Source organism: Phascolarctos cinereus, unplaced genomic scaffold, assembly GCF_003287225.1.
Source record: "Phascolarctos cinereus isolate Bilbo 61053 unplaced genomic scaffold, phaCin_HiC Scaffold_4;HRSCAF=312, whole genome shotgun sequence".
Taxonomy (NCBI): Eukaryota; Metazoa; Chordata; class Mammalia; order Diprotodontia; family Phascolarctidae; genus Phascolarctos; species Phascolarctos cinereus.
The window spans coordinates 593958016-593985969 of NW_027555847.1; the positions used below are offsets into that span (position 1 = coordinate 593958016).

Here is a 27954-nt window from a genome sequence, read left to right on the forward strand (position 1 = left end):
TGGCCTTGTGAAATCACAATGTACCAAAAGTACTATGCCAAACATGTAAAACGTGTATAAAAATTCCATATCCCCATATTGGCCACCTCAGATGAAAACAGATAACTCCCCAAATGTTAACTGGCTCTACTCCCCTAATATTAAACATAAAAACCACATGGGAAATATAGAAATCCAAATAGAAGTAACATAAACCTGTCATAAATCGTAAACAAAAACTATTTGTGGGACAGCATGGATGACAAATGGTCTACTGTGTAAATTTTTGAATGAGGCAGACAAAAGTTGGAAGGCTGGTTAATTCTCCCCTCCTTCTCCTGCTTCAGCTTCATCTCCTTGGGTGTCCGATGTCCACAACTGATTAAAAAGAAAAAAAGGAAAAAGTTTAGTATCTATCATTTGAAAATGTAAAAAAAACACAACCTGCTTGTAACTTATGTTTTCTTCAACTTAATATCTAAGTAAATGTAATGAATAACACGGCATAACAATTATCACTATCAATCAAGCATGGCAAAGTATATACTGTTGTAACCAAGTTTAGTACCTCACCAGTCTTCCCAATAGGATTAACTACAAAAAAATTATTTTCAGACATCAGCAGTTATGAGATGAAACTCCTAGAAATTCTATCATCACCTTCATCAACATACAGGTTCAACAAACAGTGCATAAACCTGAAAGTAATGAACACAGTAGAAAATACATACACGTGTACATAAACATACACTAAAACATAGACCAGAAATGCCAACACCCTTAAACTAGACTATTATTTGTCATACACAGCTAAAGAAGATACCCCTAAAGCTGCCATATTTTCAGCTCTAGTCTGTACAAAGACCAAGACATTTCATATTTATAAGTAAATAGCACCAAAACATAAACATAGTTTTAAGGGAAAAAAGCAAAACAAAACAAAAAATTCTGGCTAAAATTTATGCTCAATACTTCTTTACCTATGATTTCAAACAAACTCCCCCCACCCCCAAATATATAAACAAGACCAAAAATAAGAGTGATGTATTTAACTCTAGATCACCTTATAGAGGTTATAACAGAGGAGGGAAAAGAAAAGCTAATTAATAAGTCAGGTGAGGAGAGAACCAAAAGATTTGCATACAGGTTATCATTCAATTTTAGATCAGTAGATTTGATTAACATTCAAATACAGAACCACAAAAAGATTCAAGATGAAGGGATTATTCTGACTGGAGTTTCAACTAACTAAGATTTTGTAAAGTAACCTTAAGTTCAATGTCCAATATTTATCACGAACATATAAGACACAGACTTACAGTTGGGTTTCATCATTCTACCTTTCAATCCAAGCGCCCCCCCAAAAAAAACCCCTCCGAATGAAAGCAGAAGGGGGGGGGGGGGGACACCTGGCTTGCAACCTCCATAGCTGAGAGAAGAGACCTTCTGCTCTGCCCACCTGCCTAGATATCTAACTTCTGTTGGTCCCTTCCTGCCTCCCCCCCATGTTGCTGCCCCTTTTCTCCTATCTATGTCCTTGTCTGCCCCCCCCCCAATGCTTTTTTCCTCTTGGTTCTATCCAGGCCCCAACATATTCCTACTCCTGCTCCTTTCTCTGCCCTGCTCCCACATGTCCGTGAACTGTGCTGGTCTCCTCCCTTCTCTACCCTCATGCCTGGGGGCAAATTTGCGTTATGCAAAAATCACTTCACAAAGAGGTCTGCTATGCAGTCTACTAATGATTAAAGGGAGAACACTTTTGTACACAAAACCTGGCAAAAGAACTAGAAAAAGTTGGGAGAGAAAAGGGCCTAAGGAAATGTGAGGGTAAGAAAATATGCAGGGTATATTTATAGACTCTGTTTGGAGGAACAGGCTACTAGAAATTATGTTTTACCCTAACCAGGTATTGAACCTATCATAACTTACTGGCTTTGATACCCAATAGAAACGAATACAATAGAGCACTTGATATTTTTGCAATGGGAGGTGGGGGTGGGTGGAGACTTAATTCCTATGTTAAAATTTCTTGGTTTTATCATATGCACAATTATATTCTGATGGATGTTTTGATCTGCTCCACAAATACAAATGGTTACTAAGAAGTGCTGCAGAAGAAGGATAGTACCTGTCTCGAAGCAATTTTAAAATTCAGAGGTCACTCTCTTGAGGCTAACCATGCTTTTTTGACAGTGTGTAACTTTGTGCCACTATTACACACATACTGGGTTTCAATATGGCTCTGTTATACATCGGATTGTATGCTCTTACCAAAGTTTTACCCTCATGAAAAAGAGCTATGAAAAAAGGTTAACTCCTCCATGCTACAGATCACTAAAAGTTAGTGTTCTGCTCTAACCAGTAAATTAATTAAAAAAAAAATCTTACTGTGATAAATTCATCTGATTTACTTATAGCCCAAGGAGTACATTCATTACAAATTGTTGAAGTTCATATTCCCTTCCACACACAATGAAGTCAGTTATGACCTCCTTTGTCATCCATAAATGCTGCTACTTATGTGTACCTCTTTAGCTATTGATCAAAAGCATTCCCCTCCAAGATGGTTTTAAAACGTAAAATATACGTAAAATTTTTGTACAATCCTAAATAGATAACTGAACTATGAACTTAAAATTAGTCTTGCTTGTAAAATTTGCTATTACAAAATCCTAATCAATTCAGAAACTGTTTCAGGACAATAGCTATTTCAGATGAATCATATTAGTATAAAGCAAAGTGAATTATCAAGCTAATTGCTTTCATTTTTAAAGTAACCAATCCAAAAGTGATTCTTCTTCACTTTATCAAGCATTACACCACTCTGGTTAATAAGACAGTACTTACTGTCAAGTTGTCTCTCAGTAATTGCATTATTAGTGTGCTGTCTTTGTATGATTCTTCACTTAATGTATCAAGTTCAGCAATGGCTTCATCAAAAGCCTGTAACAGGAAAAAAAAATTAATTCTCAAGTTCTAACTAAGTTGCTAAGTGTTCAAACAGAAAACCAAACTTACTGTCTTTGCAAGGGAGCAGGCTTTCTCTGGAGAGTTCAGGATCTCATAATAGAACACAGAGAAGTTCAAGGCCAGACCCAATCTTATAGGATGCGTTGGTTGCATCTCCTTTTTGCTGATTTCAAAAGCTTCTTGATATGCTTGTTGTGATTGATCCACTATTCCTGAGGAATGAAAAAGTCACACTTGTAAACTGATACAATTATTTTACCATGCAAAAAAAAATAGCAAATTTAAAGATAATTAAGTAACTGGCATAATACAAATTTATTAAAAACAAAAGAAATCCTTGCCTATTATCACATATTCAAAGTGACTAATTTAAGATGGTAACTCTGACTCTAAACTGTACACACTGCAATTAGGAAGGTGGAGACAAAGGCTAACACTGATTTTCAGCATAGTGGTCAGCTTTTGATAATTGTAGAGCACTACCACACGGACATTTTGTGACTGTCATTCTAAAATTCTGTTACTTGTCCTTCGTTTTTTTGAAGAGGCCTAATGACATCACATATGCTGGGAGTCAGGGTAAGGCATGCTTGGCTGTGATTGATCAGAGAACAAGAGTTCGGAAGACACAAGTGTTTTGTTAGAATATTTAGAGTGCAACTGGTTCTGGATTTGCACGGTTCACATTTCCTCTATGCTTCTGCATTGCTCATGGAGCACAGTGTAGGCACACCATGCTGGGCAGTCCTGTGCTAGTGAGTCTCATGTCTCATAATTGATACACAATGGATAATCTTCAGAGAGACCTTATGAGTGTCCTTGTACTGCTTCCTCCGACCTTCATGTGAGTGCTCTTTGTGTGAGTCCTCCATAAAATAGTCTTTAGGCAAACACGTTTGGCATTTGAACTACATGGCCAGCCCATCAGAGCTGTACTCTGTACAGTAGAGTTTGAATGCTTGTCAGTTCAGCTCTAGAAAGACCTCAGTGTCTAGTACCTTATCTTGTCAGGTAATCTGCAGGATCTCCTGAGACAATTCAAGTAGAATCAGTTCAGTTTTCTGGCATGGCCTGAGAGACTGTCCAGACTTCATAGGCATACAACAGTGTAGTCAGCATGACAGATCTGAAAATATTCAGGCAGTGATACCTCTTCTCTCCCATAACTTTCTTTTGGAGCCTTCCAAACACTGAGCTAGCTCTGGCAACACATGCATCAACCTCATCATCTATGTGGACAGCCCTGGAGAATATACCGCCAAGGTTAAGTGACCTTATCCACAGCATCTAACATTTCTCCATTTACTGTGACCAATGTCTCCACATATGAATGGTACAGTGCTAGCTGGTGGGAAAACTTTTGTTTTCTCAATGTTGATTGTCAGGCCAAAATTAGCACAGGTGGGAGAGAATTAATCCATACACGCTGTTGTACCTCACAATCATCTGTGAACAAAAGCCCTCTATACTTTGGTTTTGGCCCACAGCCTTTTCAAGGTAAATAGTTTATCATCAGCGTGGAAGCTGATCTTTATGCCATTTTTGTCCTCCACTGCAGAAAACATCATGCTGAAGAGCAGGGGATCAAGGACACATCCCTGCTTCACTTCACTGGTGACTGAGAAAGTGTGAGAGTATCATCCTTCATCTAAAACCTGCATAACCATGTGATCATGAAACTGGCATACAAAGCTATCAAATTTCTCCAGGCAACCCAATCTCAGTACAATCTTCCACAGGCACTCCTGACAGTTATTAGAGATGTATAGATATGTATGCCTATATGTAGTTCCAACTTCCCACTGAAGCATACATAAGCCAGAACTGAAAACTAAAAGTCTAACTTAAAACATATTCTCAGGGCTCACACAAATTTGAGTGAGAAAGTTTCCCCTATTATGTTCTAAATAAAATAAAAACAAGTATAAAAAAACAATGAGGATGGGGATTGTTTGAGGCGGGGGGGGGGGGAATCACTTCATAGTCTTTCACATTAAAAAATTTAGTGAGACAAAGTGAAATTGCATTCTCCTCAAAGGTATTTGTCCAAGTGCAAAAGCAAATGTTACTCATTAGTATAATTTTAACACTGACATACCTTTCTTGTCATCACCAGCAGCAACCTCAGCCAAATAACGGTAGTAGTCTCCTTTCATTTTCAAATAGAAAACTTTGCTTTCTGCTTGTGAAGCATTAGGAATCAAGAACTTTTCCAATAGAGACTTAAAAAAAAAAAGAGGGGGGAAAATCCTAGTAAGCATAAAGGTTTAGAAAATTTAAAAAAAAAACTACCTAGAATTCAAATGAAAGATAAAGTATAGTTTTCAATTGTTAGTACAACATTAAATACAAACTTGACACTAAAGCTAATATATATGCTTTGTTACTTAATAAGGGACACATTTTAATATATGTTATTTGTTTTGTTCAAAGGGTTGAAAAAAGTACCAATGAGATCAGAGATGCACTAATTATTTTAAAACTGCAAAGCTTACACATACTTCAGAAAGGTTTACCAATAGTTACCAAAACATATAAGCCTGAACAAATACTAAAATTTTAGCATTTTCTCCTTTTAGACTTAATAAAGAGATCCTTTCAAAGTCCTTAAGTTATCTTTATCTATTGCATAATCAAACTTGAAGATGACAATGTTTTAGATCAATAAACATTTACTAAGAGCCCATTAGATACAAGGCAAAAACTAATAAAACCTAATCCTTATCCTGAAGCAGCTTAGAAACTCTAGAAGACAGAAGAAACACACAAGAATTTTGACAATAGTGCCAGACATCTGTAAAATGAAGAGATTGAGCCAAATGATAAGACTCACTGAATTGTCAAGAGACTTACCAAAAGCTAGATAAAGTACCAATGAAGGAGAACCCCAGATGAACTTATCTGATTCCTAGTCAAAAGATTTGCTACCAGGGGTCTAAGAGCTCAGAAGGAGAAAACTGAACTACCTGTAGCTGGGAATCAAAGAAAGGAATCTGGAGAGCTTCACGGAAAAGATGACATTTGAGTTGGGCCTTTAAGGATAGGCAGGGTTTTCAATAGGCACAAGAGAAACCTAAAGTTTGTTCAGAGGGTGGAGAATTAATCTGATTCGTCTGATATATAGAATATACGTAGTAGGACAGTGGTAGGAGGAAAAGATAGGTAAAGGTCAGTTTTGAATGAGGATAAAAAAACCTTATGTATTTTATGGGCAACAGAAGCTATTATAGCTTTTAAGGAGGCAATGACTGAATATTTTTTAAAGAATACTTTTGTGGTTTTATGCACAATAGACTGGAAGAGGAGAAAGAAATTAGTTAAAAGGCTACTGTAATATCCCAGATGAGAATTAGTAATGGCTTGAAGTAACCAGAAAAAAGGAAAAGGGAAAAAACAAACAAACAAACCAGAAATAACCTAGAGTAGGGGGAACACTTGTCTTCAAAAGGAATGAAAAAATACTGGAGTTTAAAGAGTCTTAACCAGTGATTCAATGACAGAAACAGCAAAGTAATGTGAAAGAAATGGGATGGAAGAAATGAATATGGCTTTAAGACACACTGTATTTTGAAGGTTGTGGAAAGATATCCAGGTGATATCCAACTAGCATCTGGAAATGAAATCAGGGTTTGAAACAAATTTGGGAACCGTTTGCAAAGAGACAGTAAAATAATTGTTAGAAGCCTCTGGCACTGATAAGATCATCCAAGAGGCAAATATAGAAAAGGCAAAGGTTGAGAACACCTTTAAAGAATCCATACTTTAGATAGGTGGTATCAAACTCTAATAGAAAGGGATCCCCATGGACAGCATTTAGACTCAGAAAATCACAAATTAACATTATGCTGTCCTGTACTTTTTATTTATTTACATCTCGGCCCTAAGACCTATTTCCAGCTTCCTTTGAAATGAGATTAGCCCACTTTTACAAAAAACAGATTCCAAATGGGTCATCTAGAACTTAAAGCCTGAGATAAAGAAATGCACAAAAGCCAAGGAATAAGCCTACACAAATTCCCTTTTCACTATATTTAACATTTATTTCCACCTCTCTGATAGGTGAAGTACTAGTCCCAAATGGAAATGGGGAAAAAGGAAGAAGAAAAAGTAATTAACTTTATTTTGCATACCCATCCTCGTTGGCCAATCGCCACTTCTGGCTTTTGCCATTTGCTTCTTCAAAAGATAAAACCAATCTATCAATCCTTCCCTTAAACTGAGGATGGAGGGATTCAAAATATATAATTGTGAGAGTACCAAGTAAAACAACAATCCGCCACCCCCCCACCAGAACCAGTAAATAAAATATATAGTTATTGTTCAAAGGATCCAGATTAGTCCTAAAACCAGAAAGGAATATAAAAATGTTTGAGAATATTACTTTTGCAAAATGATTCAAAAACTATAAGGGAATAAAATATACAAAAGACTCTTACTAATAGAATAAGCCCTTCCTTGCATTAGACATAAATTGGAAGCTTAATTTTCATAACAATACAACACATTCAGAAAGGCAGATTTTGATCCTTTCCAAAACAAAGATGTGTGTGTGTGTGTATATATATATATATATATATTGAGCAATGTTGACGCAAAGAATTACACAAATATGTTTTTGAGCTGGAAAGGCCTTGGTAGAGATCCAGTAAAGGAGTTCTTAGAACACATTTTTCAAAACAGAAAACAGAAGTTTATTCTCCATTACTGATTTTGCATACTTTTTTGTATTTGCTTATCACCACAAAGTCAGAGTTTAGTTTATTTCTAAGTCAGAGTATACTTTATACTGCTTCTATATTATTTTGAATGATCTCTCAATGAAATTTTATCAAGAGCTCAGCTGACATGTCAGAATCCAGTTGGAGGGAGTCACAAGGGAGGAGGAGAGAATATTGGACTGTTATTATAGCTATTCTCACATCAGAAGTTAACTGCTACAGCACTGCTCTAATAGGCCATGTGCAGAGAGGATTCATACACAAAGAATTTGGGAATTCAGGAAGCTCCTTTCCTTAAACAGTAGGACAGAAGAAAAGGCTCTAGAGTACATACATACATATATTAAAAAAAGTTCTAAGCAGGTATTTGGGGCTGTTGTTTTTCCAGTCATGTCTAACTCTGTGACCACATTTGGGGTTTTCTTGGCAAAGATACTGGAGTGGTTTGTCATTTCCTTCCACAGCTCATTTTACAGATGAGGAAACTGAGGGGCAAACAGAGCTAAGTGATTTGTCCAAGGTCACACTAGTGTCTGAGGACACATTTGAGCTCAGAAAGATTACTCCAGGCTGGATACTCTATCCACTGTGCCACCTAGTTGCTCTAAGTTATAAATGGAGAAAGGTATTCTTGATTAAGGAAGCATGCATAGGTAGCTGGAAGGAAGTGAGCCTGATATTAAGAACACCAAACAAGTTCCAGAACTAAGCTGGGACCTGTGGGAGTTACAATTTGGCAAAATGCTATGCAAAAATACAAAAGAGTTACAGGACAAGAGTAAAGAAGCACTTATTAAGAATCTAAAGGGGGCAGGTAGGTGGCATAGTGCATAGAGCACTATGGCCCGGGAGTCAGGAGGACCTAAGTTCAAATGTGGCCTCAGAATAGACACCTGACACTTACTGAGTGACCCTGGGGCAAGTCACTGAAACCCAACTGCCTCACCAAAAGAGAGAGAGAAAGAGAGAGAGACAAAGAGAGAGAGAGAGAGAGAGAGAGAGAGAGAGAGAGAGAGAGAGAGAGAGAAGAGAGAGAGAGAGAGAGAAAAGTCTCTAAAGGGAAGGGAAGAAGGAAAAAGCCATCATCATCATCATCATCATCGGAAAGGGGGCTTTATAACAACTCCATTGCTAATTAATCAGACAGTCCCCTTAAATAAATCTTTCCTACATATGTAAATGCTAATTATTAGCTGCATGCTTATAGAATTAAGGCTCCCTAACACAGAATTAGAAACCAAATTAGAGATGTTTCTAGAACCTAAATCATTAAGTTATTCTTGAGAAGCTTTCAAGATTGAACCCCAAATTGTCCTTCTGAGCCATGAGTTACAAGAACAGAGGTGATGATAAAAATTAGAAGGAACTTTATAGATCAGCCAGTTCCATCCTTTATTTTACAAAGAGGAAACTGAGTCCCAGAATGGTTAAAATGACCTGATTAAGGCCACCAGCAGATTAGAGCTAGACTATGCCCCAGATATCTGGCTTCTAGTCAACTGTGTTCCATTTTCAGCATTTATACCTCTTTATATCTAAAAATGTGCAAACTTTTTTTTAAAATTCCATAACACTATGTTAAATAATAGGTTTGAGGGCAGAGTATCAGGCAAACCAAATTAAATGGGTGAGTGTTGGGGGGGGGATGCCATAGCAGTAACATTGAGAAAAACCACCTGAAGGGATAATGAATGGGGGGCCTTTCCTTAATGGTGGGGTTAATTGTACTTCACTTACAATATTCTGCTCTATTTTTCAGAAGCTAGCCCTAAAGTCCTGGCGCTTGGTTGCAATTACTCTGATGTGGTCAAGAGTCAAATGAAAAAGCCACTTTTCTCACCTCCAGAGACCTGAAGTACAAGCAGATTGAGCTGGCTTAGGAAAATATATGGTTCCATGTCAAAACACCCTCGTTAAAATGAGCAAACAGACTTACCAACGTGGCTAGTTATTTGAGGTCAAATGGCTACACTAAATGCCTTAAAACTGGGCTTTGGTATAACCTAACACTGTCTCTCTGTACCACTTTTGGAAAGCAGCATGTTAACAGTTAAGCACTGAAATAAAATGTATATGTAATTCACTATGAGGCTAACTTGGAGATAGAGATTATGTTTTTAAAATATTCAAATTAGAAAAGCATTCTAAAAATAAAAATGGATATTTTTTCCCCCTATTTTAAAGATAACTAGATCTTCATTGTGGAATTTGGATTATATACATTTTAAAATAGTACTTTAATGTACCGAGTAAGCATTTAGCACCACTGGATGCAAGGCATGTGCTAAGTTTGGGGACATAAAATGACAGTTCCTCACTCCTTTAAAAAAAATTGTCTCCTCTCACTATTATTACAAAAAAAAAAAAACACCAACCAAGGCAGGCAGGGGGAGAAGGCCTCCACTATAGTGGTTATCTTCTATTTAGAGATCTGTGGCAATACATGGACAAGAATCACCACCAGAAGGGAAGTTTTAGGAAGGGGTATCCTCTTCAAAAGTGAAGGGCAGATGGGCAGAGAGCTAGCTAGGTGGTGCAGTGGATACAGCACTGGCCCTGGATTCAGGAGGACCTGAGTTCATATCATGCCTCAGAAACATAACACTCAGTAGCTGTGAGACTGTGAGCAAGTCACTTAACTTATATATATATACATATGAGAAATAAAAATAACTAAAAGTGATGCTGGGGAAAAAAAAGTGAAGTGCAGGACGGCATGCCCACATCTGTCCAAGGTTAATTGGAATGTCTAAGGATTCACCGAGAACATGGCTGTATCAGAGGACCTCATTTTGAATGAAGATTAATTTGGAGACTTTGTGTGAGTGTTGAGAGGTCAGCAGAGTGAGACAGCTGAGGTCTTCCAGTCCAAAAATCTGAGTTTATGAACATATATAGCCAGCCCCCAGCACTGATGCTCTGAAAAGCAAGCAATGAAATGAACTTTGGGACCCATCCCAGTGGTAGCTGAGATGATGAATCACATGGCAGCCTATACAGCACTTGAACGTGAACTTGGTGGGTTGCGAGGATATGGAGAAACTTATATTAAATCTATGCTCACTCTCCCAGTGACTGAAATCACTAGGGCAGAGTAGTGAAACTCAAACAGAAAACAGGAGGGAGGTGGGAACTAATCCATACATAAGGATCCCTGTGTGGTGCATAGTGACTTGGCTTTAAAATGTATTATCTGTGTTTCAATGTATTTTTTATTCATTTTTGCTAAATATTTTTGAATTACATTTGAATTTGGTTCAAGCCACACTGAGGATTCAAGTGTAACATGTTGACATCTCTGATTAAGAGATCCCTGCGAGTGCTAAAGGGAAATGTTAATGTCCTAGCTAAAGTCTAGCTAAGTCTTCAAAGTAAACATCCCTTTATAAATGTTAACTGAAAGTAATCACTAAAAGGCAGTAGGGGTGGGGGAGAAAACATACTCAAAACAGAGACTTGAGCCAACACCTTGACCCTTCAGGGTTAATCCTAGAAACCCTGAGATATGTGGCTAGACTGACCCTGGGACAGTGACCCTTTGCTACATTTCATACAGTTAATTTTTGCTGAGACTTTTAGTTTGAATTTACATTTTTTTTTTCTGAACCAAATGTACTTCTTGTGAAAAGCAAAAATTGACAGTGCTAAGTATTTATTGGTAGATGAGGGACTGAGACAAATACACTGGTACACAGTTTTTAGCAAGGTAGGGAAGGAAGGTGACAAAGGAAAGAGTCAAAGTGTCAAGAAAATTTGAAAAGAAAACTTTTAGTTCAGGGGAGAGAGAAGGGAAAGGAATACAGAAAGACAATACAGAAGTAATGGTATTTGAATTCAACCTTCAATTTTATTAACTGACATTTATAAAGAACTCTTAAGTTTAAGCAAAGTATACTCACAACAACTCTTGTGAGATTCAATACTACAGGTATTATCTGCTCTACATAAATGAATGGATGAACAAAATTATCAGAGGGAGATTCAAACCAGATCTAGATCTCTCTCCTGATTTCAAGTTCATCATTTTTTGCAGTATCCTACACAGTCTCAAGAAAGGAAGATTCTGAAAGACAAAGACTGAAAAAGAATTGTATTGCAAGCATAGGGGACTGCCACAATGAATTTGAAGAACAGCATAGTCCAATTTGGCTGGAACAAAGTGTGTGAAAGGAAGTAATGTGAAATAAAGCTGCCAGACACTGAAACCAGGCTATACTGGGTCTTAAATATCAGGCTAAAGAGATCATATTTCTTCCTAAGGGCAAATAAGCTGCTGAATGTGAGCACAGGCAATGACATAGTTAGCCCTATTCTTTAGGATAGGGAGGATAAACTGAAGGGGAAGACACTGGCAATTATATGCTATTATAACAGTTTAGGTGAGAGGTGATGAAGGCCTGAGAACTATAGTAGTAGAATTAAAAGAGCTTGGTTACTTATTTGCTATGGGGGTAAAGAAGAAGAAAGAGTAGAAGGTAACTCCCAAGTTTTGAACCTGAGTGATTAGGAGGATAATGGAGTTATACAGACATAGGAAAGCTGAAAGAATGTTTTGAGGAATTCAGGTTTTTAGACATGTGAAGTTGCAATACTTGGTGACCATCCAGGTACATATGGTCCAAAAGGTATACATAAAGAATACAGTTGAATTTGAAGTTCTGAAAGGCATGAGAACTATGGGAGCAGAGTACATCAATAATAAAGAAGAGATCCTAACAGAATCTTAAGAAACATGAAAAAATGAAATTGCAAGAAACCAAAAATAGTCAGATAAGCAAAGGTATGAAGAAGTTAGTGCTTCCTAAAGTGAGAAAGTTGTTGAAGGCTTTAAGGTAAGAAATAGATGAACACAAAACCATAGCATTTAGCTATGGTCATTGGTAACCTTTGAGAGAGTAGTTTCAATCAAGTCAGGGAATCAGAAACCACATCATATGGAGTTGAGAAGTGAAATAAGTAGGCAGTGAGTAAGTAGAAATAACAAATGTAGTCTATTTTTTCCTAGGAGTGCAGCACTAAAAGGGAGAAGTTACTCAATACTCAAACCTAATCTCATTTATGTGACTAGTTCTATAACAATTAATACATTCCTGCCCATCCTGTGTGACTAACCCATGCCTTGCTCACATGAGTTCAACATGGAGGGTCCACCTGCTGTGTTAAGGTCCCTTTCTCATTTTTGTGATGATTGATGTCATGAGTTTACTAAGCCCACAGGTTGTCCAGCAGGCTATTCTGCGCTCTCAAGATGCGATCAAGCTCATTTTTTTTTACATGCCTTTCTTTGATAACTTATTCCTCATCTCTTTCATAAAATACTATTAGCAATATGCTACAGACTACTCATAACTACCACAGTCCTTTTCATTCTCCATTGAGTGAACTTCAATTCTCATCTTTCAGAGACTAACATTTTATGACCTGGGCTATACAGCTGGGAGAACATTGGTATTAAAAAAAAATAGACCTTTGTTCACGATAGTGAGAAATGATTATTTTCTTATTATATTAATAACCGATTTTATATACAGGACCCAAAGGACTCTTTTTGAGTATTAATAATCAGTTATTAGTAGTTTTTCATTTTTTTTTCTCATTTAAAGCCCAGTCCTTGTGAAGGACAGAACTGATCAGACATTCTCCTCAATCTTGAGCAGGACCTTACTGAACTAGGAAAGCTTATTTCTGATTAAGAGGCAAAGAGAACCTAACCTAGGTGAATTCTGGCCAACTATGTTCAACTTAAGTGGTCTGGATAGAGATGAGTCTCTGACCAAAATACTGACATGATCAAAGTCAGGTACCCAGTTCCTCATTAGAAAAGGCCCATCTCATTATAATATTCATTCTCTCATCAACTGTTAACCAGTCAAAGTTGATCTCCACCATCAGGGACAACACCTTTTCCAAAGGTATTTAAATACGCAACAGACCTCCATGCCGGGTCTTTGGTTATCAAGAACCACTGACCTCAATTTATTATCTGGCGGCCTAAAGAATGAACTGATTATTAATTATTGACAATTAATTATCCAGAAACTATCTCTTGCACTTTTCACTCATCTCACTAGGATCTTACAAATAATTTTTCTATTTTCCAAAGTCAGCTTCTTTTCCTGTTCAATTATTGAGCTCAGCCATCATCTAAGATAACACACGCACACACTGATTGCATTTATAGGAGAATTTTCAGGCTTTGATGCTCCAATTCAAAGGCATCATGCAAATAGGAGGATCTGGAGGACCTTGACATCTATAAAGAATCAATGTTCAATCTGAAGGAGATTATGGAAAAAAAAACTGCATGACAGTAGTGATTACATGTCTCTACGTATTCTCTCTGGCTTCAATAATTAGAATGCAGTAATATCAAGGAATTTTTAAAAATTCTGATATACACCTGGGAGATACCATATTGTACAGCAGAATTTAAGATAATGTTTTGCTCTATGAAATCAAAAGCCTTTAAAAAAGTCAAACTAAAGCATAGTGGGGTCAGTTTGGCTTGAGGGTAAAGAATAGTTAAGAGAAGGAACTTCCTATATTGTGAGGAAAGACACACAAATAATTTCAATATAAATTAGGTTAATTAAGTAAAAAGGAAAAGTTCCCAATACTATGAAAAATCTGAGAAGGGTGCAAAATCAAGAAAGGCTTTATGGAAGGTAGAGATGGAATTTGAAGTACTGAGACAGTATGTTTTTACCCAGAGCATTCTGTCATACCTCTAATTCATTTGCCTAATTTTCATTACTTAGTACAACTACCAAATACCTACAGAATTATTTCTCTGTAATTATTTCTCCTTGCTTTCAGTTAAATTAATCTATTAATTTAATTTTGCTTAAATAAGGAGACCTATGCTATACAGTTCCCTGCTTTTACTCAGTGCAGGGACTTGAGGGAAAGTGTTACTGGATCCAAGGGGTAAAAGGGGAAGAATGTGGAAATGATAAGGGAAGAATGAATGACTGGGATCAGGGAGTACTGTACTATTTGGAAAGAACATTTTCATTCGGATTTTACAAGATGTATAAGAATTTAAGTGGGACGGGTGTGTTGGAGAAGAAGGGGTAAGCATTAGTTAAAGTGTGAACAAAGGTATGGAGGTAGGAATGTGCTAGGAATATTTGTTTTTGAGTTTTGGCAGAGAGATGGGAGAGGGGAGAAAAGAATTTCCCAGTTTATCTGCATCATGGAGTTCATTCATGGAAGAAAGTAAAAAGAAAGTGCCAGAATGGGGAAGGCTTTAAGTACCAAAGGAGTCTGAACTTAATCAGGACTGAACACCTGAGCAGGGGTGACATTATCAGATCTATAAGCCACTATGCTGAAGATGTAAAGATTGGAAAGGATAGAGAGTGGGCAAGATTTTTTTCTTGGGGAAGAGGGAGAGGGAGATTATAATAGCCTACAAGGACGATCATGAGGTACTAGTCAGTAGCAAATGGAAGAGACAAAGATGGGAAATTGTCAAAGTGAGAGCAACAAAATCATATAGTCTAATGCTTATCATCTAAGAGATAAATAAAGTTAATTAAAAAGAAACCAAACACCTGTCATCACACAAATACTAAAGTTTCGGGGCTAGATTTACCCTCCCTAGGGCTTCTGGCTTTCCAAATTGAGGATTCTTTCAACTACCCACCACTATTACTATCTAACCGATTGTAAGAAATTCAGGTTTCTCAGAACAGACAGCATCAGAATCAATGATAATCCTTAGTTTTTAAACATGGAAAACAAGGACAGTAAGGAACTTCATGATCATGCTAATTCTAGGACTGGCTTAATGGACTATGGAAGTGGACAACATGGTATGAAAAAACACTGAACTTTGGCTTCAGAAATAAACATCACCTGAAGATCTTTCTAGAATACCTATGACAATTGGTTACTTGGTGTTTCTTTGAAGGTCTCTAGTGAGACAGAAAACACTTATCTTCTGAGGTAGATAGCACATTTACCTTTCAATAAGCTTTCTGATATATTCTAATTTTTCAGAAGTTTTTCTATCAGCAGAACTATGGCAGTCTGTAACCTCTACCCCTGTTCTTCTTAATAAATAAGTCAAAAGTGACAGTGAATGTAAGTTTACATCAGGTTTCTCCTTACGGGAATCATAGCATTATATACTGCATTCTAAAAGCAGAGGCTGCCTCTGAGTTTGCAATACGTTTCTGGAATAAAGTCAAACTACTGAAGGAATATTATGGAGCCTGGTTTTTAGAGCCACATCACACTATTAAGAGACATTTTTAAAAAATGAGAATCTCCCCCCCCCAACTCTAATAACAATTTCTGCAGGATGTTTTTAAGCCCCCCCTCTTCAGACTAATTAATTTTAAATTGCAAAACTGAGAGCTGGAAAAAAAAAAGAAAACCATTCATCTTTTCCTGGCTAAAAATAACTAGGATAAGAAATAGCTACAAATTCCAATGATAAGACAGGATAAGAAAATCAAAAGCTCAAAATAAGATCAATAAAGCATAAAGGAACACTGTGCCTGGTTAGCAAGTTAAGCTACTATAAGAGCCACCAAGTCCTATAAAAAGCACACCACAGCAATGAAAATAAAATAAGGCAAAGGGACAGAAGGGAAGTAGGAGGCAACAGCAAATGAGGTGGTTATAGTTTAAATGGCAGATAGGACAAAAATCAACAAGACGAGGTGAAAACTGAGACAAGTTATTTTGGAGGCAAACCAAAGTTGTAAGACAGACTTGAGAGAAGAAAATGTAATTGATGGGAGATTTTTAAAATGCAATCTCTAGAATACTATATTAAGAGATAATAGATTTAATACTGTATCCCCCAAATAAGAAAATAATTTTTTTGGAGACCTTGAATTACAGACGCGAGGCAATGACAGACGGTTCTTAACCTGAGGCCTGTAAACTTGGCTTAAAAAAAAACTTTTTTTTGATTAATGTATTTCAAAATATATGGATCTCCTCTTTGTAATATGATCTATTTTATTTTATACATATAAAAACACTATTCTGAGAAGTCCCATAGGCTCCACCAGATTGCCAAAGGGATCTGTGATTCAAAAAAAGATTTAAGAACCCTGTCTGTGAAAGAGAAAACAAAGTCAGGAAGACTTGGATTCTTCTAGTCCTGGTCCTACCACGTGGGCAATTAAAAAATCCAAAACTATTTTTTGTTTCCTCACCTGAAATATGAAAAAGTAAAGAGATGACTGTCCTTTCTAGGTTTAAAACAGTAATCTAATAAATAAGTTGTGTCAATTGTAATACATGTTATATATTGTACTGGTAAGTCTCTTGTCTTTGCAAATGTATTTTAGAATGATTTCCAGAAAACAAGACCAACTACAATTCAATCAGCCACAAGTATTTAAATTTACTATATTTTAAAATCTCTTATACTGACCATGCTAAGAAAAATGCTTTTAAAAAGTCACATAATCTTAATTAAAAAGTCAATCAAAAATTTTAAAAATTAAGTGTCATTTAAAAAATATATAACATATAAACTTTTCTCTCTACATTTTGGAGCAATTATATAGAAAAGTAGATTTGAAAAATATTTCTCTAACTTCCTCTGGGTGATCCCCCTAAGGCTGCTCCTTTGCAGAATTAAACACACTCTCTATCTCTCACCACATCAACCCCCCCCCCCAGCCCCAGTCTCTCTACTGAACTACAAAGTACCAAGCTACCCCTTGCCCTCCTCTCTTTCAGAAATCATCTACTCCCTACTAGACAGCTCCAACAGGGTTCTCAAAACCACTGTGTTCAAATACTCACTCTTGATTTCTCTATTTTCTCTTATTTTTAATTTTTTTTTTTTGGCTAGGAAATGGGGTTAAGTGACTTGCCCAAGGTCACACAGCTAGTAAGTGTTATGTGTCTGAGGCCACATTTGAACTCAGGTCCTCCTGAATCCAGGGCCGGTGCTCCATTCACCGCGCCACCTAGCTGCTCCTCTGTTTTCTCTTGACAATACTACCACCATTCTTCAAAATCAAGTTTCCAATGCACTCTTGAAATCTTCCTTATTCCTTTCCTCTCCATTCACATGCTACCACACCAGCTCAGGGACTACTTCTATTACTCCTTGCCTGAACTGTTAAAGTAACCTCCTAGTTGGCTCTACCTGCCTCTACTCTCCCCCTCCATGCAACTACCAAATCTGTATTCCCGAAGTAAGGGTCTGACCTTACTACTACTCTGCTCAAGAAGATCCAGTGGCTCCTCTCTTGATAAAATACAAACTTTGTTAAGTCCTACAAAATTCTACATATCTTTCCAGGCTTAATCGCAAATCATCCTACTTCACACCTCCAGGTTCTAATTATTTAAAGCTTTTAAGATCAGTAGTCAATTACAAAATTCTTGGATGACTACCCATCACCCATAAATATGTAACAGCTTATAAGTTGTTTTGAGTTTCAAACTGTTACCAGAAGCCAATTAAATGAAAGAGTCTAATTTCCAAGTGAAAATTCTGACTCATTAATCTTGCCTCCTACACTCTTAAAATGAGAAATGGCCTCACCATTTCAAAGTAATATCAAATAAATGGCAAACAGAACATGATCACTTTCAGAAAATCACTATGCTTCTAGAGATTCCATTACATTAAAAAATTGAAGCCACTGACTGGTAAACAGCCAACAGACAGTGGCAATTAATAGTTACTGCCTAGAGAGTCTTGGTAATTAATGTCAAAATGTTCAATTTTAATGGTTATTCTTTTTCCTGACCCTTCACTAGAAGTCCTATTCTTAATGCCTCATACTGGAATGTAGATGACCCTGCCAAAAGAACACAAGAGGTGTTCCATCAAGTTGGCCCCCTTTTTTGAAGCTGTCCTGCCAAAGACCAGTATGGAGCTCTTCAGATACTTTTTTTTTTTTGGAGGGGGGTGGTGGGGAGAAGGGTGGAAGGGAGAGAAGAAGGAACAGGAACTGTATAGTATGTAGGGAGTAACCATCACAGATTCCTTAAGTATTCCCTTCTGACAGACTCAGACAGGAGGACAAAGTCACGCCATTAACTAATTGTGCTTCTGAAGTGAAAAATTAGCCAACCATCTTGTCAGAAGTTAAAAGGTGATCCAGTGGACAGGGTTGTTACTACATGAAAAAGGACTAGGATCAGTAAAGGCATGAGTCTTCACTTTCCAAAGATCAACCTTAAAAATGAGGGAAAAGGTCTCTCAAAACATAGGTAATTAAAAAATTAAAGCACTTAAAGTAAACAATGGCAATGTTTTTCCAAAAGACAGGAAAAATTTTCGAAGGAGAATACTGATAAATTAGCTCTCTTTGCTTAGTAAGGAATTTGGCTAGTTAAACTGTTTGGTCATCTAATATTAGATACACTGAAATTTAAAATTATCCAATCTCTTAACACAATCATGAGTTATAATTAACTAAAACAGTGGAGATAAAACCAGCATGATGTCAGAACCACCTAACCTCTCTTCATATCTATACTACACCTTTACTAAACTAAAGTTCAACTAAGAACTAAGGGGGTAAAGGGCATGTTATTATTAGGGAAGGGCAGAAGGCTGGTGAAAATATGAGTGAACTGTATCTGCTTTCCGTTAACTTTCCATCAACTCAGATTAAGTGGTAAAATGGAGCATTCCTTCCACTCCTCTGTCCATCTATAGAGCCTTAAGCCTAAAAACAGCGAGTATGATAAAAGAGAAAACAGAAGTGTGACAGAGAATACAATATACAAGAGTGATCAGTGTACAAAATCCCTACAGGTAGCACCTTTGCTTTTTTTTTTTTTAAAAGAGCTATTATTCTAGATGTTTTGTTTTTACCTTCTACAAAAGCAGACTTCAGAGCCAAAATTCTGTCTTCAAAAAAAAAAAAGGTTAAATTAGGCAAGACTATTATCCAAATCTTAATTATTATTAAAGCAAAAAATGTCACATTAAAAAAACTTGGGGGCAACACATTTGAGATCAGTCTTATTAAAAAGAAAAATAGATGCTGAGTGAAATGAGCAGAACCAGGAGAATGTTGTACACAGTAACAGCCATGTTGTGCATGACTAACATTGATAGACTTAGGTCTTCTCAGCAATGCAAGGATCTAAGACATCTCCAAAAGTCTCATGATGGAAAATTCTACCACATCCACAGAAAGAACTATGAAGTTAAAAGGCAGAGCAAAGCATAACATTTGCTCTTTTTTTCCTTTTCTATTTTGTTTCTTCTTTCTTGTGGTTCCTCCTATTGGTTCTAATTCTTCTTTACAACATGACTAATATGAAAATATGTTTAATAGGAATGTATATGTAGAGCCTATATCAGATTGCACACTGGCTTGGAGAGGGAAGCAGCGAGGGAGGGGAAGAAAATTTAAAACTCAAAAGCTTATGGAAGTGAATGTTGAAAACTAAAAATAAATTAAAAAAGGGGGAAAAAGGAAATAGGCACTATAATTCATAATTCCTCAGATCAACTGTCCTCCTGAGTCCTAGCACAACACTACTGATGCAGCTGTACTACCACCTGAAATTTATAATGCTCTTCAACATTTTTATCTGATTTTTACAATTTTGTGAAGTATAAAAAAAAAATTAAAAAAAATTTGTGACGTTATCAAGTATTGTCCAATCTATTTTACAAATGATGAAACTAGCTCAGGTTAAGTGACTAGGCCAAGGTTGGAGAAGTTTGCCAATGTATGGACTTGATTACAATTTCTGACTTCAAATGTAACATATTTTTCAATTATATCACAGCTCCTTCAACAATAAAGAGTTTAACACTGATAGTGTTTGGTAAGACATGCCAGACAATTACTGGATAAATTACACAAGCAAAGCAGTAAATGAAAATAAAAACTCATTTACAGAAACAGGAAGAAACCTATTAACTGGACTAGTTCCCTATTCTCCTTTGCAGATGCCTCTACTCTTTCACTGGATTTAGAGGTGGCAACACAAAACAAGCAATTTCCTTCTCCTATGCTATCAACTAAGATGAGGTGCCACCACCAAATGTCATAAATGCTTCTATGTTAAAGAATTTTAGACTACAGAAAAACAAATTTACTTGTGAGATACTGTTTTATGAGGACTAAATATGTCTTAAAAGGAGGTTGTTTAGATTACATTCTTCACAAAGCTAGATATACAGATTAACCAGGATATTAAAAATTATTCCCCCTTTGTCAGCTGGTCAATCAACAAACATTTATTAAGCTCCTAGTGTGTACCAGGTACTGTGATAAATGGATACAAAGAAAAACAAAAAACAAAAACAACAAAACATAACAGTCCCTACTATTCAAAGAGAGAACCTACAAATTCATGGGAGCTGATAGTAAAGAGGGATAAGACGGACTCAGGACAGAGCCCTGGGGGTGACTGAATGAAGCTCTAGCAAAGAAGACACAGAAGGAACAGAAAGGTGAAAGGAGTGAGCAGTGTCATGATAATCTAATGAGCAGAACAAAGAGGTGATCTAACGGAAAATGAAAGGCTGCAGAGAGATTAAGAAGGATGAAGATTGAGAAAGGGACATTAGATTTGAGAACCAGGAGACCGGTGAGGGAAAAAAAAGATCACTGATAACTTTAGACAGCAGTTCCACTTGACTGATGAGGTCAGAAGCCAGGCCACAGACACCTAAGGAGGAGAGAGAGTTTATGGGCACAGACCAAACCAGTGAAGGTTTTTTGAAGCTGAGTAAAATAGGAGTGTTTGTACGTAGTCAGGAAACACCCAGTAGACAGGGAATGATTAAAGATTATCGAGAATAGGGATGATGGAGGGGGCAATCTACTAAAGATGGGCCGGAATGAGATTAACTGTACATATAGAGGGATTTGCCTTGACAAGGAAGACCAACAAGGTTAAAGAACAGTAGCAGAGGTTTTCAGTGACATGAAATAAGAGGAGAAAAGAGACAAATTCCTCAGCTGGGGAAGATGAGAAAGAAATGAGGTTTGAGAATAGAAGAAAATGTTTGGAGAAAAGCTACTGTGGTGAGTGGAATAGTAAATTAATTAGGAAGGTGTAAAAGTGAAGACCCAGTTGGGATTGTATAACAAGCTTGTAGTGGACTCAACCATCAAAGTTTTATGATTTTCTCCAGCTTCATTTGGCAGCATGTGAGCAGGAATGAAGGCAAGAATATTCCAAAGCTAAGGCTTGGCAAGGCAAGGTCAAGAGACTGAGTAAGGAGGCAAAGGATTTATGAGAAGATGACAGTATAAAGCTGAACTGGTTCATCATGGGGTCAAGATGGGAAAGGGAGGACAATGTAACCAATGTAGGAGTTATGGCCTGGTAAAAAACTAAGGAGGCAAGACACTGAAGGTCACAGTGAAGATAAAGATCAGGGGGGTTGCAAGGAGGTGGAATGACGATAGACTGTGATCAAATAAAGGAATTTCAGAGATCATGAATGTGGAAGTGGAACATTTGTGGATAATAGCGAATTATGTGTAACATTAATTTATGTAACAATGGTACTTCCAAGATTATTTAATTAGAAGTTCTTGGGAGACTAAGAAACAATCTTAATTCAATTCCTCCATATGAAAAACGGGATTTGTTATCTACTACTTTCTGCAATAATAACGACTATTCCTAATGTTTCCCAATACAAATCTTTAATCTACAGATATAAGTGCTATTAATCCTCTCCTTGCATTCATTTTATTTAGTATTTATCCCCTAACAGGCACTTAGGTTACTGGTGAAGATCAGTTAATCTTAAGTTACTTACACTTCAGAGTTAGCATATATCAGTGTTTAGGTCTGGGGACCCTTAGGGGGTTGGGTCCATAAGATCAAATTTGTTTTCATAATACTAAGAGGTTTTAATATCTAACATTGTAAATATCAAAAGATATAGCCCACATAAACAGAAGCTCTTAGGAAAGGGTCCTTGAGACTCTATTCTCTCCTCCATCCCAAAGCCAAACAATTGCTCACTTTACTTATAAGCTTAACTACAGAGAACTTCAACTAAAAATTTTAAAATATTTTATTCTTTGTGCAGCATCTTCTCATGTGATAAAAAGTTTTCTATTCATTTGCAAAAGTCTGTTTTTTTTGCAGTAGTGGCACAATAACTAATGAGAAGTTTTATTTCTACCAGATGACCAATTAAATGACATTAGGAGGCCAAAAACCTATCTTGAAGTTTTTTTTTAAATAACAATTCAAGATATTTTAAGCTTTTCTAGTCTTCTGGAATGTTTATAAGCAGCAGCTTCAAAGCACTTACTATATAGGCAAACCTGAACCAGACATGGGAATCATATTCTGCCAATGCAAACTGCGATAGCAAAGGGGAAGTAACAGCATCTAGGTAAAAGCCAAAAATGGGTGCTTGTATTTCTTGGGCTTATTCCCAGAATCAATAAAGCAACTCTGAAGCAGTAACATTAAGAATCTCACATTTGACACAGATACTAGCTGTGTGATCCTGGGCAAGTCACTTAACCCCAACTGCTTCACCCCCCTCCCAAAAGGGGGAGGGGGTAAGAATCTCAGTTAATCAGTACTGACCATGAATCTGCTAACTAGTGCTCATCCAGTCATAACCAAAAGAAGATCAAAAGCAAAGGGGAACCCATTTCCTCCTGATGTAATCTATTCTACTTTTGGATAATTCTAGTCACTGTGAAGTTTTCTCTTCAAGTTAATGCAACAAGCATTTACTAAGTGCCTATATCAGGTTCCAAGCACTGTGCTGGGCACAGGGTTTCACATTCTATTGGATTCCCAATGTCAAGCCTGAAAGTTACCTCTTTTCAATTTCCTTCCCTTGCTCCTAGTTCTGTACCTTTTAGGACCGAGAAGACCAAATTTAATCTCTTCTCCAAGAGTCTGTCTTTCACACACTAGAAAGACAACTCTCACTCTCTCTTCCCCAAGTCTCTTCTCCAAACTAAACATCCCCAGCTGGTTGTCCTCCTTTGTTCACTCACTAACTTACCAAAGTCATTCCTAATACATGGTACTTAGATCTAAATACAATACTCCAAATGTGATCTGACCAGGGCAGAGCAGAGCACAAAGGTGGTTATTACCTTACTAATCCTGCACATTGCCTCAATGCAGCCTAAGAATGCATCAGCTTTCTTGGCTATCATATCACACTGCTGCTAAATTTTAGCTCTCTTCCCTGGGAAAAGTAACAAAATAAAATGGACCATTAGGAGGGTGGGGGATGGAACATACAGACAGGCACCTAGGGACTAAGAATGTGAAATTTGGAACATAGCATGCATCAGACTCACTTGATGTTTTGATGCACCAGTTAATTTTGTTGAAATACTTCCCTCCCCACATTCTTTCACTTATATAGTATGCTTATGTCTTTTACATGACCCATTTAAGCATTAAAGAGGTTGGAAAGAAGACATTTTAAAACGAAAATGATGCTAAGAACTAAGCATATAAAAAATTTAATGGCACTGTGTCCTTAATTTTGATCTACTGAAGATACCACCATCTAACCTCCAACCAGTCACCAAGGCTCACTACCTGGGAATCACAGAATCATAGATCTGTAGCTGGAAGGGAGTTTCCAGGTAGCTGCCCTAGATGACCTCAGTTTGTTGATGAGGGAATTAAGGCCTAAGGAAGTTAAATAACTTTCCGGGTTACAAAGTTACAAGTACGTGAAGTGATAAATACTCTGACGTTAAATATAGCACTCTTTTCCACTGTTCTTCCCTTTCCCTAAGCCTCCTCCCCAAACAGCTGCCAAGTTTTGCTGATTCTACTTCCATATCATCTCTTTAACCTACTTCTTGAATCTCTTCTATTCAGAGCAGGTTGCTCATCGTGTTTCACCTGAACAACTGCAATAATCACCTAATTGGAATCCTTGCCTCCAAATCTCTTCCCCTTTCAAAGGACCCAAATTCTAAGCTGCCAAATTAATTTTCCTAAAGCCCAAGGATGACCATGGATGGTCTCAAGTCTTCCCTCAGTGGATCCCTGCTGCCACTGGGATAAAATAAGAACTCAATAGGGCATTTGAAGCTCTTCACAATCTAAGTCCAAACCTTTCTTTCTTATGTTATTTCATAGTACTCTCCTCTGCCTTTGACAAATCAGTGGTCCAGCCAAAATTAATTAGGTGCTCTACTTCAGCATTTTATCAACTAATATTCTCCTAGAGGGGCAGGCTCTTTCCTGACCTAGAGGAGGGCAGGAATGCTGATGTGCAAACTGTAGTACTTTTCTCTCACCTCTAGGATTTGGGAGGCCCACGTGACCTCCAGGAACTGGATCTCACCAAGACTGCTACCGTAGATTGTATCCAGCTCAGAGTGGAAAAAAAAACCAAAACGTATTGACAGACCAACTAAGATCAGATGAAGGAAATGTTAATACCTGGCCTGGAAAGAAGAAAACTTTGGGGGAATGGGGGTGGATGATAAGGAAGGGCACAATAATATGACATGCATGGTGTCTCCAATTCTACAATACTGCCATTTGATGTGGTTCCACTGATGGCAAGTACCGGGTGACTTCTAGATGTTAGACAACACTGTTTTACAGACACATTCCCAGACTTCTACTTAAATGGACATGGATAGTGACACAATGTTACAAAGAAAGACGAATCTGGGTTATGAATGTAGTCTTTAGTAAACCTCCCTGGCCTGGGAAACCTGAGTCATTAATTTAAGAAGAGTGGCATTAACTAGGCTTGCATATCTGTAACAGCAGATTTAACACCATACAAGAAAACAAGTCTTAAGTCATGGATTTCTATATTAATGTTGCTTGTGCAAACTGTTTAATCTGTATGTATTTTATCATTTCTTAACCCTGCTGCAACTCCTCTATTCCCCAATCCCAACAGAATCTCCTTCAGATTTCTTTTCCTTTTATTTATCTGTAGGGCCTACCTAGAACATGGAAAGTATTTAATAAATAGAGCTTCAAGACACAATTCTAGGACAGAGCAGATGCTAAGACTAGGAATAGCATTCCTTTCCATCAGATCCTTTAAAATCATCTAGGTGGGCATGTTTAAGCTCAAAGAGTGTGCAAAAAATATCTCCCTCTGCCATAAAAGGCATTATTTTTCTAGGGAACTGGACAGATAAATGACTCAGAATCAAAAGAACTTGATTCACTTTTGACAAATGAAACAATAGTTAATGAGTCCATCCTAATTCTTGGAAACAAGATCAATGGCCCTGAAGCCACTGGTCAAAAGAGGTATAAGTAGAGACAGATGTTTATATGGTCAAACAACAGGAAAGGGAAGTGTTTCAATAGAAGAACTGAATTTAGAAGTCTTCATATGCAGCATGCTAGAGATAAGGCTATTTGCTGAGTGGCACAGTACATCAATTAATTCTGAATCCATATCCTTCTTTGAACATTAAGTCCACTTGGCTATTTAATCACTCAGTATATATAACATGAATTTAATAGACTTATTAGTTACAAAGAAGATTTTTTGATCATTAATATATCAACTATTGATTCATGAAGATTGAAAACAAAAAAGGGGGGGAGGGACAATTGGGATTAAGTGACTTGCCCAGGGTCACACACCTAGTAAGTGTCAAGCGTCTGCTCTGAGGCCAGATTTGAACTCAGGTCCTTCTGACTCCAGGGCTGGTACCTATCCACTGCACCACCTAGCTGCCCCATGAAAACCAATTTTAGGCAAGTGTGGTATTATACTGCTAGCTTTCTAATCCCATTTCCAATCCCATATTTTACATCCTTCTACAATTTACGATTTGACATTTGCACCCAGCACCATTTCTGGACAGAGATTTTCCGGTTCAGGATGTGAAAGTGAATCCACTTTTTAAAGAGCTAAACAGATATGTCAATAGCATTTAAATTTCATCATGTTAAAATTTTTATATATTTTTTGAGAAACAGCTTCATAAATTTGGACTATATAATTACTTGTCTTTAAGGTACAATTAATAATTAGCTTAAATCCTTGCATATTCTTATGCAACATTATAAAATATATTTTTGGCAAAAAATACATACAACAACGATTAAAAAAAAAAACCAACCCACAACTTCCCCCAAATCTCTCAATTTAAGTACAACTGCAACATGAAAGCCTTCCCTGGTTTCAAATGCAAATTGTTCCTTTGCATTTATTGGTATTTGTAATGTATTCCCACTAGCTTAAGGGGTTTAACTTTTTTGCGTCATGAGCCCCCTTGTCAGTCTGAATGAAACCTATGGACCTTTTTATCAATGTTGTTAAATATAACAAAATAAAATACAAAGAAAACATTTGAATAAAGACGCAACCTGCTTAAACCCAGCAGATTAAGAAGCTCTACCCTAGCTGAATGTAAGCACTTAAGGTCAGAGAAAAGTCTTATTTTATCTTCAACATCTATCAGCAGGCACTTAAATTTGTTTGATGAGTAAAACTATAGTTAGTCATTCTGTGGCTATCCCTTCTTAGAAAACCAGATTCTCAGGACTAAAAGGAACATTAAAGGTCGTGGCATATAGAATGGCCTCATTTTATAGAGAAATAAGTCAAAGTCTTAGGAAGTCACAGACCAAAGCAGTAGCATAGCTGACTCTAGGAACAACCAAGTCTCCCAAAATCCCAGTCTCAAGCATATTGTGTATGGTATATCTCCACCCTCCAAAAAAACCCTGAAGACCTCCACCAGTTAAGTGGCAATTTATGAGATGGAAAATTCTGAAAGGAAGAGCAATTAAGTACTTGGAACTTATGCTGAATTACAAACCCAAGACAAAGTTAAGTTCAATTTATATTCAAACACTAAATTAAACTCCATGAACCCATAAGTGGACAATTTCAGTACCCCTGTAACTTGAGAGTTAACTGATCTTTAAATGTAGTGATCTTCCTATTTATTGATCTGAAACCAAGTTCCATAAACTTAATCCTATCAATAATGGATATTTTAAGACTCATTCCTATTATTTAAGAACCCCTCTGAGGAAAAAGTATAGAGTTCAAGCAGTGATCTGACAAACTAAGACGATTCTTCGAAAATTGGGATGGGCAGCTGCTAAGTGGCACAGTGGATAGAGCACCGGCCCTGGAGTCAGGAGAACCCAAGTTCAAGTTTGGCCTCAGACACTTGACCCTTATTAGCTGTGTGACCCTGGGCACAATTAACCCCAATTGCCTTTTATAAAAAAAAATTGTAGGGGTGAAAACCTTTTCAGCCTTGAAAATTTTGGAAAGCCATCTAATCCAAAGGCCCTATGGGCCTGTTCCAATTTCCAAAGATGAGCTAAATGAAACATCTTTCTCAAAAAGTTTCTTAATGCATTTGTAGACAAT

The 27954-nt window shown here is 37.1% G+C and overlaps 1 protein-coding gene across 3 annotated transcripts in view; it reads right to left on the reverse strand.

The window, feature by feature from the left end:
- Positions 1 to 217: 217 nt before the first annotated feature.
- YWHAZ (tyrosine 3-monooxygenase/tryptophan 5-monooxygenase activation protein zeta) overlaps positions 218 to 27954 on the reverse strand; it is a 39772-nt gene continuing 12035 nt past the window's right edge. For all 3 annotated transcript variants that reach the window (XM_020969456.2, XM_078153688.1, XM_020969458.2), the window contains exons 3-6: positions 5048 to 5171; positions 2998 to 3161; positions 2827 to 2922; positions 218 to 357 (exon numbers count right to left, since the gene is read on the reverse strand). In XM_020969456.2, coding sequence (XP_020825115.1) covers positions 298 to 357; positions 2827 to 2922; positions 2998 to 3161; positions 5048 to 5171 — 444 coding nt within the window. In that variant the 3' untranslated portion in view covers positions 218 to 297. The remainder of the gene's footprint in view (positions 358 to 2826; positions 2923 to 2997; positions 3162 to 5047; positions 5172 to 27954) is intronic.